Genomic DNA, 18,792 nt, shown 5'->3' with positions numbered 1-18,792 from the left:
CGGTGCAAGGCAGGACAATGGTGTCCTGGTGTGAAGCAGGGAAGGCATATCACCGAGCGAGGCGTTTCTCACGGTTACTGAGTATACGGGAGGTGTCTCTGGGAGGACAGTGGCTTGGAGCTGCCAGGAGCCTGGGATCATGGAAGTGGGGGCGGGGGGGGGCTAGTCCCACAGCCTTGGAACAAGGGCCCTGGCTGATTTCAGGAGCCGCGGGTCATGCTGCACCCTGCCCCTTCCCTCCCACCCACACCAGGGAAGGGGAGAGCTGACAAGGGATGGGGGTTACTGGGAGGAGAGGAGCTGCCCAGCGCTGGGGAGCTGCCTGGCACTGGAGGGGGGGGGTTACTGGTAGGGGGACATTGAAGGGGGAACCGCCTGGCGCTGGGGGGGGGATTACTGGGAAGGGGGAGCCGGCGCTGCGGGGGGGGATTACTGGGAAGCGGGAGCTGTCTGGAGTTAGGGGCGTTACTGGGGGGGGAGCGGCCGGGCCCGGCCCGGCGCGGGGGGGTTGCTAGGAAGGGGGAGCCGCAGGGCGCCGAGGGAGGCGTGGGTCCTGGGAGGAGCTGTCTGGGGCTGGTCCCGCCCGTCACTAGCCTGCGCGCTGCGCTGCGCTGCGCTGCGCTCTCCGGCCGGTGCCAGCCGAGTCCTGGGTCCTGCCCGTGCCCAGCTGCGCTCCGCGGGCGGCAGGCGCCGGGGCCGGCCCAGCTGCCAGTGCCCAGCCCGGCTCTCCAGGGGCGCGGGCATTGATGGAGCACAGCGCGGCTGCCCCCCGGCTCGCTACCACCGCTGCGCCGGGCTCCTGTGCGGGGCGACGGCGGGGAGCCCAAGGGCAGCCGCCGCGGGGACCCAGCTCCCCGCTCTCGGCCCCCGCGGCGCAGCGCGCCCCGCGCCCCTGTCCCGGCGGGGCCGCCCCGTGAGGCCGATGCCCCGGACGCGCCCCCTGTCCCTGCGCACCGGGGCAGGGGGCCGAACCCGCTGCGGCGGACACGGAGCCCGGGGTGCCGGTGCCTGCGCCCCCACCCCCACCCGGCTGCCCCTCCGCGCTCGTGGGGCCGGGGCCGCGGCCGTGGCCATGGGCCCCTTCCCCGCCTGCCTGAACTCGGCCGTGCTGGTGCTCTTCAGCTGCGACCTCTGCCTGGTGCGAGCAAGTAAGTGCGGGCGGGGCCGCGGGGGGGGGCCGGGGCCGGGGTCCCCTGGCCAGCCTCAGTGTTAGCGGGGCGGGGGCGGGAGCGGGAGCGGGGGCGGGGGAGGCGCCATGCCCAGCAGCCGGCCAGGCCCTCGCCCGGCGCGCGGCAGGTGCAGGAGACGCCGCAGCAGCTGCTCGGTGCGTGGCGGGGAGGCTCGGTCGAAGTGGCTTGGAGGCGCAGGGATGGGAAATGACCCGCCACAACGCGGCTCGGCTCGGCTCGGCTCGGCTCGGCGCGGCGCACACTGCAGCAAGCCGGCTGGCCGGGGCAGGGCTGGACGTCTCTGCAGCGGCAACAGCAGCGACACAAGAGCTTTCAGCCAAAGATTCAGATAAACGAGCGAGGCCCGCGGTGATCCAAGCCCTCCAGCCCCGGCCGGAACTACCCGCCCCCGGCTCGCCCCGGCTGCTCTAGTCTCTCTCCAAAGCCCCTGTGGAGTCTCGAATAGTCAGTGCTGCTTTCCTAGCTGTGAAGGCGGGAGGCGCCCCCGAAGGAAGGGGTCACTAGATCCGCCCTCCGCGCCTCCAGCGGAGCTGACAGAGGCCCCCGCGGGGTCTAGCCCACCAGGCTGAAGGCGGGGAGCCTTGGTTTGGCTGCCATGTAAACAGTGGAGATCCTCCTCCCCCCAGCTCCTTCCCAGGAACGAACCTTGCTCGCCAGATCCATGCAAGCACCTAGCCCCGCTGGCCCAGGTCCCTAGCTGCTGTGACTTCATTGCCTCCTGCCTGCCTGAGTAAGGAGGGTTTTGTTTGACTGAAAAATAACAAGACAGTAAATGAGCAGTGGATTCCAAGTTAGCATGCTCTGTGTGGTGTGGTGTGGTGTGGTGTGGGCAGACTTACCAGAGCTGTGTCCTTGCAGCCGGCTGAGATCCGGACATCTCGGGACATCATACCGTACTCTGCATAACTAGGGGAAGGTGCATGACAGGTTAGATTTCTACTAACCACCACAATTTAACCCCAGCCCGGTGAAATTCACCACATGCAGAGGGCCTCCTTTCCTTCAGATGTCATCATCTGCTTTGCTTAATTATAAAGCAGGAGTTCACAGCCAGGGGTCAGCTTTGCTTGCTGGAGCGCGGGTCACATTTTAGGATTCACACAGGTGCCAGACTGCATCAGACCCAAGGCCCATCCAGCCCAGTATGCTGTGCCTGGTACCAGATGCTGTAGAACTAGATGTTCTCAACCTTTCTGAGTAAATGCCCCACCAGTTAATGCTAGGTAAAACGCCCCCTCACGGGCCACAAACACATAGAACCTACACACGCATACCATGATGATAACGCTAAACAACGCAACAACAACAATAAATGACTTAGCGAAGCCTTCCCTGGCGCAGCCAGCACTGCAGCCCCGTGTGGTCCTGCCTCGTCCCATCCTTCATGGACTGAGGGTAATGGAGGCAGGCTCTGGCGGGTTGGCTGAGGCTACTCCAGGCCCCCACCAGCGCGGGGCTGCTCCTCTCTGGCCAGGTGCCCGGCTGGTGCAGGGCTGGGGGGCTGACTCCAGACGGCATGGAGCTCAGTGCTGCCCTGCCCAACGTGGAGCTTGGGGGGCTGAATGACTTCAATATTGTGAAGCCTCATCGACCCCCTGAATCTTTGGTGTCCCCAGGTTGGGAATCGTTGCTGTAGAGGAAGGTGAGGGAATAGCTCAGCAGCAGTTATGGGATAATCTGCCCCACACTTTAGTCTCATCCTGGTCTCTACTAATTACAGATCCGTTTAAAACCTGAAGCAGGAGGTTTAACTTCCTGCCAGAATTTTTGTTAACGTTAACTATGATCACTCGGGATATTCTTGTTATCCATGTATATATCCAGTCCCGCTTTGAATGCTAAATCTTGGCCTCCATGACTTCCTGTGGCAGTGAGTTCCATGGGCTAATTATACCTTGTGTGAAAAAATATCCTTTGATTCAGTTTTGAATTTCCCCCTTTAGTTTCATTTCCTGTCCCTGCTTACGTTATGAGAGGGAGAACACAACCTACCTGCTCAGGACCAGCCTTTGTTTTAGGTACTTCTCTCATAGCTCCTCTTATTCCTCTCCTGAGGTAACAATCCCAATAGTTCTGATCTCTCTTTTTCATGTCCTTGCTCTTCTCTGGACCCCTCAGGCTTTGCAATGTCCTGGGAGATGGGGAGATGAGCACTGCACACAGTATCCAGCTAGGGCTGCACCAGCATTGCTCTACAGAAAGGCATTAGGCTGTTCTTCATATTATTCTCTATCCCATTCCTTGTGCGCCTGAACATCGTTTGTTTTTTTGCCAAGAGCTGCGCCCTGAGCAGAGATTTCATTGAGCTGTCTACAGTGACTCTCACGCCCTTTCCTGGGTTGGTACAGCTGATTTAGAACCCTGTAAGGTGTACAGATAGTTTAAACATTTCCCTCCAATGTGCCCTACTCTGCATTTATTAACATTGAACTTAATTTGCCTTCGTATTGCCCATCACCCAGCTGCTTAAGGTCTCTCTCAAGTTCCTCACAGCTCTCTCTGGTCCTGACTGACCTAAAGAATTTTGTGTCATCTGCAGATTTTGCTACTTCATTGCTCATAGATTCATGCATTCCCAGGCCGGCAGGGACCATTGTGATCATCTGGTCTGACCTCCTGCATACCACAAGCCATAGCACTTCCTTGCATTAATTTCTGTTTGAACTAGAGCAGATCTTTTAGAGAAACATCCCATTTTTATTTAAAAATTGCCAGTAGGGGAGAATCCACCAGAGCCCTTGACAAGTTGTTCCAATGTTTAGTAATCGCGAGTGTTAAAAATTGTGCCTTGTTTCTAGTCTAAACTTGTCTAGCTTCAGCTTCCAGCCATTGGATGGTGTTTGCTGCTAGGCTGAAGAGCCCATTACCAGATATTTGTTCCCCATGTAGGTACTTACGGGCTGTGATCACCCTTTATCTGTCTCTTTGTGATGCTCACTTTCCACATCAATAAATATATAAAATAACGCAAGACCAGCACTGAACCCTGGTGCTGTTAAACGTCAGTCATGATGAAAACTGATCATTTAATCCTGCTCTTTGCTTTCTGGGTCAGGGGGACTGGATACTGGGTTACCCACAGCCTGGGTGAGTGAGTCTTCTGTTTGTGTGCCCTCGATCTGTGCCCCAAATGATTTATTGAAAGTGCAAAAGCTTCCACAGGAGAAACTGAGCATGCCCCACATCACAATAGTCCATACCCCATGGTTAGAGCAGTCACCTGCAAGGTATCAGAGCCCTGGTCAAATCCCTTCTCCCCCTCAGACACAGGGGGCACTTGAACCAGGAACCTCCCCTATCCCAGATATGTACCCCTAAAAGTTAGGAGGAGCTCCTCCTCCACCCCATCCGAGGGCACCTACTGGATCAGTTCCCGCTGTGACTCAGGCAGCCAAAGGCTAACTTCCCCCAGCTGGTACTTGCTCTGGAGCTTAGGTGGGAGATAGGTGTGCAGATGCCAGAGGGAAGCAGCAGTGCAGAAATATAGGTGCCAAGGAAATTTTACTGCAGACACGGAGGCACCGAGTGAGTTTAGGCCCCTACAATGTTCAACAGGAGTTCTGTGCAAAACTGGGCCTTGGGTGCCTAACTCCTTTTGTCCACCCATCCCAGGTTCCTGATTCACCAAGGCGCTGGTCCCCCACTGGCTTCCCCTGAAGCTCGGGGTGCCCAGCATCTCTGAAGGTCGCAACCCAGGTGTTTCAGCTCAGGCATAGGCGGCAGGTGAGTCCTGCCTTTGGGGCGGTGAGGGGGGGCACTGGTGCTGGGACCATGGCACCGCCCCCTGCTCCACCCTCTCCCCCAAGAATCCGCCCACACTTAGCCCCCTTCCCGGAGGCTCCCTCCTGGATGAGCAGCATTGCACAACTTCTGTCAGCCCCGGAACCAGCTCCCTGCAGCCAGGTGCGTCCCTGGCCCGGGGCTGGCTGAGCCTGTGGGGAACTGCCTGGCTCGGAGCCCTCCTTGCCGGGCACCCAGCCTCCTGCCGGCCTTACAGCAGGGCCCAGCAGCTCCAGACCCACAAGGCATCCCAGGCAGTGCTTGCCGAGCCCCTGGCCATGGAGCCACATGTGGGTGCAGGGCCCAGTGCGCCCTGGGGCAGCCTCTGGGCCAGGAGCTGGGAACTGGCGGAAGGACCCAGTGGCAGGCTAGGGACCCCCAGCTTGCCCGGCAGCAGCTCCCCGTGACCTGGCCCCTCACCATGTGCAGCTTCTTCGGGCTCTGCTCGGGCTTGGCCCCCAGCCCCACCAAGGGGATGGAGACAGCAATCATCGCACCGTGGAGAGCCTGCTCCAATCAGCGCTGTCCTGACCCACCCGCAGCGCCTGGGGAACCTGCCTACAGCATGCCCCCAAACCTGCTTGGAACCGACCTGAGGGGTGCAGCAGTGGATGAGCTCAGGGTCCCTCAGCTGCCGCTGGGTTCTTCCCTGGTTCCCAGTGCTGCTCTTAGCCCGGGGGCCACCCTGGGGCACATTGCCATGGAGCACCTGTGCCAAGCCCTGCGCCCACATGCGGCCCCTTGGCTAGGGGCTTGGCGAGTGCTGCCTGGGGCGTCCTGCGGGTCTGGAGCCGCCGGGCCTAGGTGCCAGGCCGGCAGGAGGCTGGGAAGCCCAGCAAGAAGGGTTCCAGAGCCAGGCAGTTCCCTGCAGGCGCAGCCAGCCCTGCGGATGCACCTGGCTGCAGGGAGCTGGCCCTGGGGCTAGTGGAGGTTGTGCTGCTTCTCCAAGGTTGAGCCTTGGGGGAGAGGGCTGAGGGTGGGCGGAGCCTGGGGCAAAGCATGGGTGGGGCCTGAGACAGAAAGGCAGAACAGGAGCTTTCAGCGTCAGCCCCAGCCATTATACCCCCCACCCAAGAGCTCAGGCCCCAAAGATCAGTGGGCTCTTTGGAAATGCTGACCTCAGTAAACAGGATCTAGACAATAAGCCAGAACCAGCTGGGCAGATGTTCAGCTGCACTGGAGCAGGGTGAGTCTGTGCCCTGTGCTGTCTTACATTTACCCTGCAACAGAGCTTGCTGGGAGAGCGAAGGAGGGATCTTTAGCCCTTTAAAACCATCAGCGCGGCAGGGTCCAGTTAGCTACTATGCAGTGTTCTCTCAGTGTTTCAAAATTTCTAACAGGTCTGGTTCCTAATATCCACCATATGGGTACTCCCACTCGCCCTTAATGTAGGTCTGATAGACTGCCCCTTATCTAAGGGCACCCTTCACCATCCCACACTCAGAACTGCCTCCCTGTAGCTGTCACCGCCACTAGAAGAGAGAGAGATCCTAGCACTGATGGCAGATCCTCCTTACAGTGTTCCATAGGGACCCCACCCCGACTTCCTTATGAAGGTGGTGTCTGAGTTTCATTTAAACCAAACCATCAACCTGCTGTTTTTCTTCTCCAAATCCAGGGGAAGGCAAACTGCACACCTTGGATGTTCCCAGAGTCCTTCTTTATTACTCAGAGCAGAGTCACTTAGAAAACCATCTTCTTTGTTTTGTCACTGGGAAAACAGTTCAGGCTCAACCCATCTCATCTCGGAGTGATTATCCTGGATAACCAAGCCCATTACGCTTTGCTACCAGGTTGGAAGTATGCCTTAGGAATTGGGGCCTGCTCGACTACTGCTCCGGCAACCTCTGCGGCTTCCCCAAGGACCATTCCTATACTGGAAACCTGCAGAACAGCCAATGGGAGCTGAGCCCATACGTTTACAAAACATCTAGATCAGACACCAAATTTGGGAGAGCAGTTCTGAAATCCTTATTTAGGGAGGTGTGGGTATGACTCCTCTGCCCCTCCTCCTATTAAACTGGGACCTGCTAGCAAGTCACCAGTGAGAGCCACATGGACTATGACTTGAAGAACTATGGTTCTCTGAGAAGCTTTGTCTGTGGATCCCATGACCCCGCTCTCCATACCTGCTCCTTTGGAGTTAACCTCTGCTGGGATTCTGAATGGGTAAGGAAGCTGAACGGCTTTGGGACTTTTCTGCTCTTTATGCCCTGACCAGTGCGACTAGGACAGGCAGGGCTCAGGAGTGGCCTCGAAAGACACTGCTCATCCTAGATTCTGAGTTTAGGCACATGCACCACAGCTGGGATCCACATGGACAAAACGTCTCAAACAACCACAGTCATGGCAAGGTAAATAACATCTTTTCCTAGGTCATGAATTATTCCAGTAACTCTTTTCTGAACCCTTTCCAGTTTGTCAACATCCTTTCTGCAGTGTGGGCAGAACTGGCCTGGTATCCAGTAACGATCTTATACGCAGGCAGTAAGAACTCCCTGCTTCCGCTCACTATTCCCCCACTTATATAGCCAAGGGTCGCATTTGCTGTCTTAGCTACAGCATCCCCCTGGGAACTCATCTTCATTGGTTTCTACTGTGACCCCTAAATCCTTTTCAGAGTAGCTGCTTTGCACACTACAGCCCTCCATCTTCTAGGTGGGGGCTGTATTCATTATTCAATTTCAGACTTTGGGTTTGGCTGTGTTAAAACACGTTGTTCAAGTAAGCCTACCTCACCCGCAGATGTAGATGGCTCTATATAACTGATCTGTCCCCATCATTATTAACCACTCCACCAGTTATTGTGTCATCTGCAAGCTTCCCTAGCAGTGATTTTATGTTTTCTCCCAGTTCATGGATAGTTGGGCCTGTGATAGTAGTTTGTGTAACCGCACTGCGATATCTGCTCCCATCCCTCCGTCCCCTACAAAGCCTGTGGTGAGCTGCACTCACTGGGTGTGTCTTGTCTGTAGATAGAAGACTCTTTGGCGCAAGGGCTGTGTCTGCTTCTGGGGCCACTGTAATCACCCATGTCAGGCAAGGCAGAGTTGAGGCTCTCACAGCCAGCTGAGCTCTGCCCCCAGCTGTGTGTATTGCAATCAGCTCTTGCAGCCCAGGACCTTGCATCACTGGAACATCATCTATGGTACAGCCCAGCCCAGCCCAGCCCTTCCTTGTCTGTGTCACTTTTCTTCTTCTGCGTATGCGCCAGCATCGAGTTTAATGCTAGTGCTGCATTAAGGCTGTGCAACCCGATTGAATGGTGTACTGTTTACCCTCGAGATAAAAAACATTAGAACCATAGAGTCATAGAATATTAGAGTTGGAAGGGCCCTCAGGAGGTATCTAGTCCAACCCCCTGCTCAAAGCAGGACTAACCTCAGCTAAATCATCCCAGCCAGGGCTTTGTCAAGCCTCAGCTTAAAAACCTCTAAAGATGGAGACTCCACCACCTCGCTAGGTAACCCATTCCAGTGCTTCACCACCCTCCTAGTGAAAAACGTTTTCCTAATATCCAACCTAGACCTCCCCAACTGCAACAATGAGACCGTTGCTCCTTGTTCTGTCATCTGCCACCACTGAGAACAGCCTAGCCCCATCCCCCAGGAACCCCCTTCAGGTAGTTAAAGGCTGCTATCAAATCCCCCCTCATTCTTCTCTTTTGCAGACTAAACAAGCCCAGTTCCCTCAGCCTCTCCTCATAAGTCCTGTGCTCCAGCCCCCTGATCATTTCTGTTGCCCTCCGCTGCACTCTCTCCAACTTGTCTACATACATTGCACCTGTGCTACTGCGAAGTGGCCCTGCTGGTGTGCCCGGCTAGCACCTGACAGACACATCCTGCATGCACTGATTAGGCAGTTACCATCTCAGCGTAGTGTTGCATGCACACATGGTTTCCTTCTGGTTCTTTGGATTGAATAGCTATGGAAACGAGAACATCCAGCACCAAGGAATACGTTTTGTCCCTGCCTGTGCCGAGCATAAAGAGGTCACCTCAGAGAGCTCCTCCTTCCTATATCACCCAGCATAAACACAATGATCACAGAAAGCTTTCAGCAGATTAGTACCTTAGCAGGCACGTCCTCAGAGGCCACAAGGACCCGGACATCAATTCTACCGCTAATGCGCTTGTTGATCTGACGCACACAGTCCTCCAAGGTGATCAGTGCGTGGGGAGAGCGAACCGTCCCGCTCCAGCCCAGCTGCTGTTCTGGGGTGGGTCGCAGAGATGGAGGGCCTGCGGTCTCTGTTCTGTGCATGAGTGAGGAGGGGCTGGGGGGCAGGCATGGGGATTGCCGAGGCAGTGCTGATTGGCCATCAGCCACATTACGAAATACGGAGATGGAGGGAGGGCAGCACAGGCCATCCAGTGCCCTATGCAAATGACACGTGCAGAACCCCACCCTATTACCCACAAGCCACCTTGCTGCCTCCTGCTTCCCACTCAAGCTGTGACAAATCCTCTCACCTGCCTGCGAGGTTCATGGTTGGGAACCCAGGAGCCAGAACCTAATCCACACAATCCACCTAATCCCCTGGGGAGGATTAGGGCAGTGGGGAAATGGGTCTGGGGCAGTCACTGGCCCTGGAGTGGGCAGGGAGCTGGTTCTGGTGCTGGCTGGTGGACGCAGCAGGAGGCCTTATGCGATAACATGGCTCAGAGTGTGGCCAGCCTCTGGACACAGAGCAGAGAGCATGCAGGGTTCCCAAAGGATGGAAAGTGGAGTTCCTACACTCCTGCAGGGAGACCCTGGAGCTTCCCCCCAGGCTGTGAGAGGCAGGAAGCTTTCCCCAGAGAGCAAGGGGCTGCCTGTCAGCAGAGGAACACAGCCATTGTGACATGACGGCATTGCTCTGGCAGATTGCACTAGCTGTCCAGGGTCTGCTCTGGCTCCCTTGACTTCAGTGGGAGCTGCAGGATTCGGCCCACTTCATACCCCTGTGCTGAGCACAAGCCAAGGAAGGGCGTCTAGGGAGACAGCAGTAACTGCCCCACTCCTCATGGTTCCATAGCTCACACAGCCCCAGCAAATCCCTGCAGGACTGCCGAGAGTAATGCTGGGCTAAGGAGACAACAGGCAGGCAGGTCTTCCCAGCAGCAAACACCTCTGCAGAAGTCACGTCTAGCCTGTGACCGTCTTTGGAAAGGGGGCAGTTGGGTGCATGTTGTAACTACATGCCATGTGGGGAGTGCTGGGGACTAGATGATCCAGGCACCAGCTGGCGGGGGTTAGCAGGGAACGTTCCCAAGAGCAAGTTTACTTGATTACAGTCTCTACATAGCTACAGAAGGAACAGAAATCTGAGAGTAGAGGTCGCTTCGCTCTCACAAAGGTCTAACACAATCGTGGCTGGCAGTTTAAAGCTAGATAAACTCAGACTAGAAACTTGCGAGGAACTTGAGAGGCCTACCCCTGCTGGGTGATGGGCAACATGATGGCAAGTTAAGCTCCATGTCAATAAACACAAAGTAAGGCACATTAGAGGGACCTTGAGAGGCATCAAGTCCAGTCCCCTGCTCTGAGGCTGGACCAAGTAAGCCTAGATTAGGGAGACCAGAAGTCCCGCTATTTGTGGCTTTGTCTTCTATAGGTGCCTATTACTTCCCCACCCCCATCCCGATTTTTCACACTTGCTGTCTGGTCACCCTAACCCAGATCATCCCTGTGTGTTTGTCCAATCTGTTCTTTAAAACCTTGCAATATAGGATTCCACCACCTCCTTTGGAAGCCTGTTCTAGAACTAACTATCCGTATTGTTAGAAAGCTTTTCCTAATGTGTAACCTAAACTTCCCTTGCTGCAGATTAAGCCAATTACTTCTTATCTTACCTTCAGTGGACATGGAGAATAATTGAACACCGTGCTCTTTTCTGAAACAATCCTTAACACATTTGAACATTTATCAGCTCCCCCCTCAGTCTTCTTTGCTCAGGACTACACATGCCCAGTTTCTGTAACCTTTCCTCACAGGGCAGGTTTTCTAAATCTTTTATCATTTTTGTTGCTGACCTCTGGACTCTCTTCTGTTTATGCACATCTTTGCTAAAAGGTGGTGCACAGAATTGGTATAGTACTTCAGCTGAGGCACAGAATTGGTATAGTACTTCAGCTGAGGCCTCACCAGTGCCAGTAGGACAATTACCTCCCATGTCTCATATATTATACCCCAGAATATTGGCCATTTTTGCAACTGCAAAAATCACAATTGATGACTCATTTAATTTGTGATTCACTATAACTCCCAGATCATTTTGTGCACTACTATCCCCTATGCCACATTTTGTAGTTGGGCATTTGATTTTTCCTTCCTAAGTGAAGTATTTTGCACTTGTCTTTACTGAATTTCATCTTGTTGATTTCAGACCAACTTTCTAATTTTTCCAGGTCATTTTGAATTGTGATCCTGTCTTGTAAAGTGCTTGCAGTCTCTCCCATACTATCCACTCTATTATCCAACTCATGAATTAAGATTCTGACTAGTACCAGACCCAGCACTGACTCCGGTGGAGCCCCACTAGATATATACGCTCCACATTTGTCAGCAAACCATTGATAACTACTCTTTGAGTACAGTCTTTCAACCAGTTGTCCACCCACCTTATGGTAATTTAATCTACATCACATTTCCCTAGTTTGCTTATGAGAATGTCACACGTGACTCTGTCAAAAGCCTTACTAAAAATTAAGATATATTATGTCTACTGCTTCCCCCTTATGTACTAGGCCAGTAACCCTGTCAAAGAAGAAAATTAGGTTTCTTAAGTATGATTTGTTCTTGACAAAGCCATCCTGGCTATTCCTTGTAATCCTATTGAATTTAGGTGCTTACAAACTGATTGTTTAATCATTTATTCCAGTATCTTTCCAGGTATTGAAATTTGGCTGACTGGTCTGTAATTCCCTAGGTTCTCTTTGTTCCCTTTTTAAAAAGGTAGATACTATGTTTGCCCTTCTTCAATCCTCTGATGGCTCATCCCCCCTCCATAAATTCTCAAAAATAATTGGTAATGGTTCCAAGATTGCTTCAGCTAGTTCCTTAAGTACCCTAGGATGAATTCCTAGGGTACTTAAGGATAAAGGGGATACTCTATATACTAGTAAGGAGGAGAGGATAGCTGTTGATGAAGTACAGGTAGGAACTGAAGAGAAACAGTCAAATGAAAGAAAAAAAAAAAGAGTCCCATTCAATTACATCACATAATGGCAGACAGCTAAAAAGTGACAAATTCTATAAGTGCTCTTTTACAAATGGTAGAAGTCAAAATATTAATATGGATGAATTTGAGTGCTTGATATTAAATGAGGATATTTATATATAATAGGCATCACAGAAACTAGGTGGAATGATAATCAATGCAACATGGTAATGACAGGGTACAAAATATATAGCAATTCCTGAGTAAGTCATGCTGATCGGGGAGTGGCACTATATGTGAAAGAAAGCATTCAGTCAAATATTGTGAATATCTTCAATGAATCAAACTGTACCATAGAAACTCTATGGATAGAAATTTCATGCTTGAATTATAAGAATATAGCAGTAGGAATATACTACTAACAACCTGACTAGGATGGTGACTGTGACTGTGAAATTCTCAGGGAGATTAGACAGGCTGTAAAATAGAAAACTCAATAATAGGGGATTTCAACTATCCCCATATTGGCTGGGTACATGTCACTTCATGACAGGATGCACAGAGATAATTTGTAGAGATAATTAATGACATTTTCTGGAGCAGCTAGTCCTGGAACCCATAAGAGGAGAGGCAATTCTATTTAGTACTAAGTTGAGCTCAGGATCTGGTCCAAGAGGTGAATATAACCAAACTAAAATTATTTACATATATCAGATGGAAGAAACCTGCTAAAGAATCAGTGGGGCCACTGGATGATCGAGGTGCTAAAGGAATATTCAAGGAAGATGAGGCCTTTGTGGAGAAACTAACTGAATTCTTTGCTTTGGTCTTCACAGTTGAGGATGTGAGGGAGATTCCCAAACCTGAGCCATTCTTCTTAGGTGACAAATCTGAGGAACTGTCCCAGACTGAGGTGTCATTAGAGGAGGTTTTGGAACAAATTGATAAATTAAATAGTAATAAGTCACCAGGACCAGATGGGATTCACCCAAGAGTTCTGAAGGAACTCAAATATGAAATTGCAGAACTACTAACTTTGGTATGTAACCTATCATTTAAAATCAGCATCTGTATCAAATGACTGGAGCATAGCTAATGCAACACCAATTTTTTAAAAAAGATCCAGAGGGAAGCCTGGCAATTAAAAATTGGTAAGCCTAGCTTTGGTACCAGGTAAATTGGTTGAAACGGTAGTAAATAATAGAATTATCAGACACACAGATGAATACGATTTGTTAAGGAAGAGTCAACACGGTTTTTGTAAAGGGAAATCATGTCTCAACAATGTATTAGAATTTTTTGAGGGGGATCAACAAACACGTATACAAAGGTGATCCAGTGGATATAGTGTACTTAGACTTTCAGAGAGTCTTTGAGAAGGTCACTCATCAAAGGCTCTTGAGCAAAATAAGCAGTCATGGGATAAGAGGAAAGGTCCTCTCCTGGATCAGTAACTGGTTAAAAGACAAGAAACAAAGGGTAGGACTAAATGGTCAGTTTTCAGAATAAAGAGGGGTAAATAGTGTCCCCCAGGGATCTGTACTGGGACTAATGCTGTACAACATATTCATAAATGATCTGGAAAAAGTGAGGTGGCAAAATTTGCAGACAATGTAAAATTACTCAAGATAGCTAAATCCAAACAGACTGTGAAGAGTTACAAAGGGATCTCACTAAACTGGATGACTGGGCAACCAAATGGCAAATGAAATTCAATCTTGATAAATGCAAAGAAATGCACAATGGAAAGCATAATTCCAACTATACATACAAAATGATGGGATCTACACTAGCTGTTACCAATCAAGTAAGATCTTTGAGTCATTGTCGATAGTTCTCTGAAAACATCCACTCAATGTGCAGAGTCAGTCAAAAAAAAAAAACACCTAATGTTAGAAACCACTAGGAAAGGGATAAATAAGAAGACAGAAAATATAATGCCACTCTCTAAATCCATGGGACACCCACACTTGAACACTGCGTGCAGTTCTGGTCACCCCATCTCAAAAAACATATTAGAATTGAAAAAGGTACAGAGAAGGGCAATGAAAATGATTAGGGGTATGGAACAGCTTCCATCTGAGGAGAGATTAATAAGAGTGAAACTTTTCAGCTTGGAAAAAAGACAATTAAGAGGGGATATGATAGTGGTATGTAAAATGTTGACTGGTATGGAAAAAGTAAATAAGGAAGTGTCATTTACTCCTGCACATAACACAAGAACCAGGGGTCACCCAATGAAATTAATAGGCAGCAGGTTTAAAAAAACAAAAGGAAGTACTTCCTCACATGCACTATTAACCTGTGGAACTTGTTGCCAAGGGATGTAGTGAAGGGCAAGGTTCGAAATGAATTAGATAAGTTCATGGAGAATAGGTCCATCAATGACTCTTAGCCAAGACGGTCAGGGATGCAACCCCATGCTCTGGGTGTCTCTAGCCTCTGATTGCCAGAAGCTGGGAGTGGATGACAGAGGATGGATCAGTTAATGATTGCCTGCTCTGTTCGTTCCCTCCAAAGTACCTGGCATTGGCTACCGTCGGAAGACAGGATTGTAGACTAGATGATCTATTGAGGTCCCTTCCAGTGGTACACTTCTAGGATTCACTCCTATGACCCAGTATGGCTGTTCTTATGAAGACTGAAGCAAGATAAGCAATAAACACCTCACTCTTTTTTGTGTCATCAGTTATTATCATAGAAGATTAGGGTTGGAAAGGACCTCACGAGGTATCTAGTCCAACCCCTGCTCAAAGCAGGACCAACCCGATTAAATCATCCCAGCCAAGGCTTTGCAAAGCTGGGCCTTAAAAACCTCTAAGGATGGAGATTCCACCACCTCCCTAGGTAACCCATTCCAGTGCTTCACCACCCTCCTAGGGAAAAGGTTTTTCCTAATATACAACCTAGACCTCCCCCCCTGCAACTTGAGACCGTTGCTCCTTGTTCTGTCTTCTGCCACAACTGAGAACAGCCTAGCTCCATCCTTCCTGGAACCCCCCTTCAGGTAGTTGAAGGCTGCTGTCAAATCCCCCCTCCCCACTTTTCTCTTCTGCAGACTAAATAAGCCCAGTTCCCTCAGCCTCTCCTTGTAAGTCATGTGCCCCAATCTCCTAATCATTTTCGTTGCCCTCTGCTGGACTCTCTCCAATTTGTCCACATCCTTTCTATAGTGGGGGGCCCAAAACTGGACACTGTACTCCAGAAGTGGCCTCACTAATGCCGAAAAGAGGGGAATAATCACTTCCCTTGTTCTGCTGGCAATGCTCCTACTAATGCAGCCCAATAAGCTGTTAGCCTTCTTGGCAACCAGGGCACACTGCTGACATTTCCAGCTTCTTGTCCACTATAACCCTCAGGTCCTTTTCTGCAGAACTGCACTTAGCTAGTTGGTTCCCAGCCTGTAGCAGTGCATGGGGTTCTTCCATGCTAAGTGCAGGACTCTGCACTTGTTCCTGTTGAACCTCGTCAGATTTCTTTTGGCAATACCTCCTCTTTTTTTCCTCTGCCTGTCCTTCAAACAAGCTATATCCCCCATATCGATATTTCAGTCATCATGAGATTTATCCCACCAGCCCAGTGGGTCCTTCTCATCAGATAGCAGAGCCATTCCATTGGGGGCTTGTCCATGGCTGCAGGCAGCCAGGACTGGCCAGCAGATTAAATCAAAACTCCTTCTTGGCCAGAGCCACAACACCTATAGTTCACAATGAACTTCCCCTGTGAACTGAGGATGTGTTTACACTGAAATAAAAACCTCTGCACTGAGTCTCAGAACACTGGTCAATTGACTTAGGTTCACATGGCTCGGGCTCTCATGGCTTGGGCTGTGGGGCTACAAATTGCAGTGTAGATATTTAGGCTTGGGCTAGAGAGCCGACCCTCCCCCCCCTGCAAGGGTTTCAGAGCCCAGGCTCTAGACCCAGCCTAGACCATCTTCTCTGCAATTTTTAGCCCTGCAGCTCCAGTCTGAGTCAGTAGACCCAGGCCAGCTGCAGCCATGCCACAGATCTTTTATTGCAACGTAGACACACCGTAAGAGAGTGACTCCAGGCACCAAGAGATGCTGGCCCCTGAGACATCTGGATGGAATGTAAGCACTATGGTAAATGTGTACCCCAAACATTTTCAGAAGTGACAGGTGATTGTGGAGACCCAACATGACACTGCAAAAGAGCCTCGCTTGGACAGTGGAAAAGCAGGCCTTTTTCAGAAGGTGCTATGAAAGTCACGGGCAACTTTGGAAAAAGGCAAGTTTGGTCTGAATTTTGAAAGCTATTTTAGGTGCCCCGGTTGAGGGTCTCCACAGAGGGTCCCCTCACTGAGCAAGGGGAAAGGAGCTGTCCAAAGCCCCTCCCCCAGGTGATGCTAAAGGGAGAGCCCAGGAGAGGCCGAAGCCTCAATCTGCTGGCACAGCTGAGACTCCAGGGCCAAGCTGCATTGCTTTTGTGCAGCAACAACAGAGTCCTGCTTGCAGTCACGCAGGACCCCAGCGTGCCCATCATGGGGACTTTAAAACAGTGTTTCCAACCTTTTAAGTAGCAAGTACCTCCTAACTTCTGAAAATTGTAGTAAGCACCTCACCACTCCATTTTCCACGGGATTTTATATTTACAGACTAAGGTGAGCCATACGTTGGAAGAAGGGCTGAGTCTACAAGGCCGTGATAGGACAGATGTCAGATCTAGTGTGGGTGGGTTACCACCTTTACACCAGGGGTGCACCACTCAAGTATGTACCTGGGCTAGAGGTGACGTTTGCCAAAGCTAGGAGGCTTTGAGCAGCACGCCGATGCTGGGGAACATAAAGTGCCGCGCCAAATTTTTTGCCATAGATTTGAGAGGAGGAAGGGGTGAGAGAGAGACAGGGAAGGAGGGCGAGAGACAGACACAAAAAGAGGGTAATTGACAACTATGACAGTCCCAGATTTCACCAATTGACAAGTTTTCTGGGCACTGGGCTTTGAGCCAGGGAGGGGGGCTGCCACCAGGGCAAATTGCAGGCGGCTGCCACCTGGCTGCCAGCTCAGGAGGTGGGCGACTGCCACTCAATCCGAGCTGGGGCAGAGGAGGCTTCCATGCTGGCTGGGACCCGGAGACGTGGGCAAGTGGCTCCTGCCCATCTTCAAGCCGGGGCGCTGGAGGCTGTCCCTCGGCTCGGAGCCGGGGCGTGGGTGGCTGACAGCCAGCTGTGAGCCCAGCACGCAAGGCACAGGAGGCTGCCACCGGGCTCCCACCTGGGAGCTGGGACCCGGCAGGAAGCGGGGGGCTGCTGCCCACCTCCCCCAGAAGCTAGTGGCTGCTGCCTGCCTTCCAGCTGGGAGCTGGGACCGGGTGGGCTGCTGCCACCCGCCTCCCCTTCACTCTGTTTTTCCCCGGGTACCCCCTGCCTGTATCTCACGTACCCACAGGGGTACGCATACCACAGGCTGAGAAACTAGGCTTTACAAGATGCCCCTTGCCTACTAAGGCCGTCTCTCCAAACTCCAGCCAGTCAGCGCCCCAGGGACAGACAGCGAGCAGAGTCGCTAGCCCCACAGGGAGGGGGAGCATCCAGCACCCGCTGGCGGCTGGCTCAGGGGGAGCGACTGTCACAGGACTGGAGGGGGTGGAAGAAGCCATGCACTGGGGAGGAAGGGGAGAGCCAGCCAGCCAGGGAAGACTGAGCGTGTGGCCGTTGGGCTGTCAGTGCTTCCACAGCACAGCAAAGCACGTCAGGAACAGGAGCGCCTAGACTGGGGATCCCAGCTCCCATTACAACCCTCAGTCGACCCACACGCAGAGGAACATTGGCTGGGGAGCGCTGGGTGCCAGGACGGGGCTTTCCTACACCAGAGCAGACTGGGCACTAATCCGTACCTAGGGCTGAGCCTTCTTGTCCTGCAGGGCCCGGGCCAGGACCCTGCTGCACAGTGCTGCCCGCCAGGCGCCCGTGTTAATGTGTGCGCCCTTGCCACTCCCTCAGACCAGCAATTAATGATGCAACCCCCCGGCCCCCCCGTCAGTTCTGCCCCCACCAGCCCCACCCCCGTCAGTTCTGCCCCCACAGCTTCATCTCTGCAGCTCCTCAGGCTCTTCCCACCTCTCCCAGCCCTCACACGCCAGGCTACAGGGATAGGGGCCAGAGCAGGCCAGCCCACTGGGCCTGGTTGGGGAGGAAAGGAGAGGAGAGGAGAGGAGCAGAGTGGCCTCAGCTGCAGAGATCTTCCTGCTCCACCCTGCCCCTCCTGTGAGCACTGTGCCCCTGCTCCCTCTCCCCTCCCAGTGCAGAACGTCCTGGGCTCCTGCAGATTGGTCTTCCCCTGCAGCAGCTCTGATTGGCTGCCCAGAAGGCAGGGAAATGGGGCAGACAGCCAATCAGAAAGGGTTTCCCTTATTGGCTGGGAGGGGGGACAGATGTGCTGCAGCTGCACCCCCCCCCCCCGCTCTGTGCGCGGGGGGGGGGGGGGGGGGGATACACCAGCTGTGCTGCACCCTCCGCTGTGGTGCACATGTAGTTATCAGTGGCTCAGAGCCAAGCTGGAAGGGCATTTTGAGTGGGGTCCCGCAGGGACCACTTCTGGGGCTGGTTCTGTTCAATAGCTTCATCAATGATTTAGGTAATGGCATAGAGTGCACACTTATACAGTTGTGGACTGTATCAAGATGGGAGGGGTTGCAAGTGCTTTGGAGAATAGTTTTA

The 18,792-nt window shown here is 52.3% G+C and overlaps 1 protein-coding gene across 1 annotated transcript in view; it reads left to right on the top strand.

The window, feature by feature from the left end:
* The first annotated feature begins 636 nt into the window (after positions 1–636).
* Positions 637–18,792, top strand: part of FNDC4 (fibronectin type III domain containing 4) — a 37,655-nt gene continuing 19,499 nt past the window's right edge. The window contains exon 1 of the mRNA XM_067550546.1: positions 637–1,148. Within this exon, the coding sequence (XP_067406647.1) occupies positions 923–1,148 (226 nt within the window). The 5' untranslated portion in view covers positions 637–922. The remainder of the gene's footprint in view (positions 1,149–18,792) is intronic.

The sequence above is a fragment of the Emydura macquarii genome, unplaced genomic scaffold (genome assembly GCF_026122565.2).
Source record: "Emydura macquarii macquarii isolate MOO-44397 ecotype Brisbane River unplaced genomic scaffold, CSIRO-AGI_Emac_v2 contig_1300, whole genome shotgun sequence".
In the NCBI taxonomy this organism is placed as follows: Eukaryota; Metazoa; Chordata; order Testudines; family Chelidae; genus Emydura; species Emydura macquarii.
This window is presented reverse-complemented; position numbering and strand designations above follow the sequence as displayed.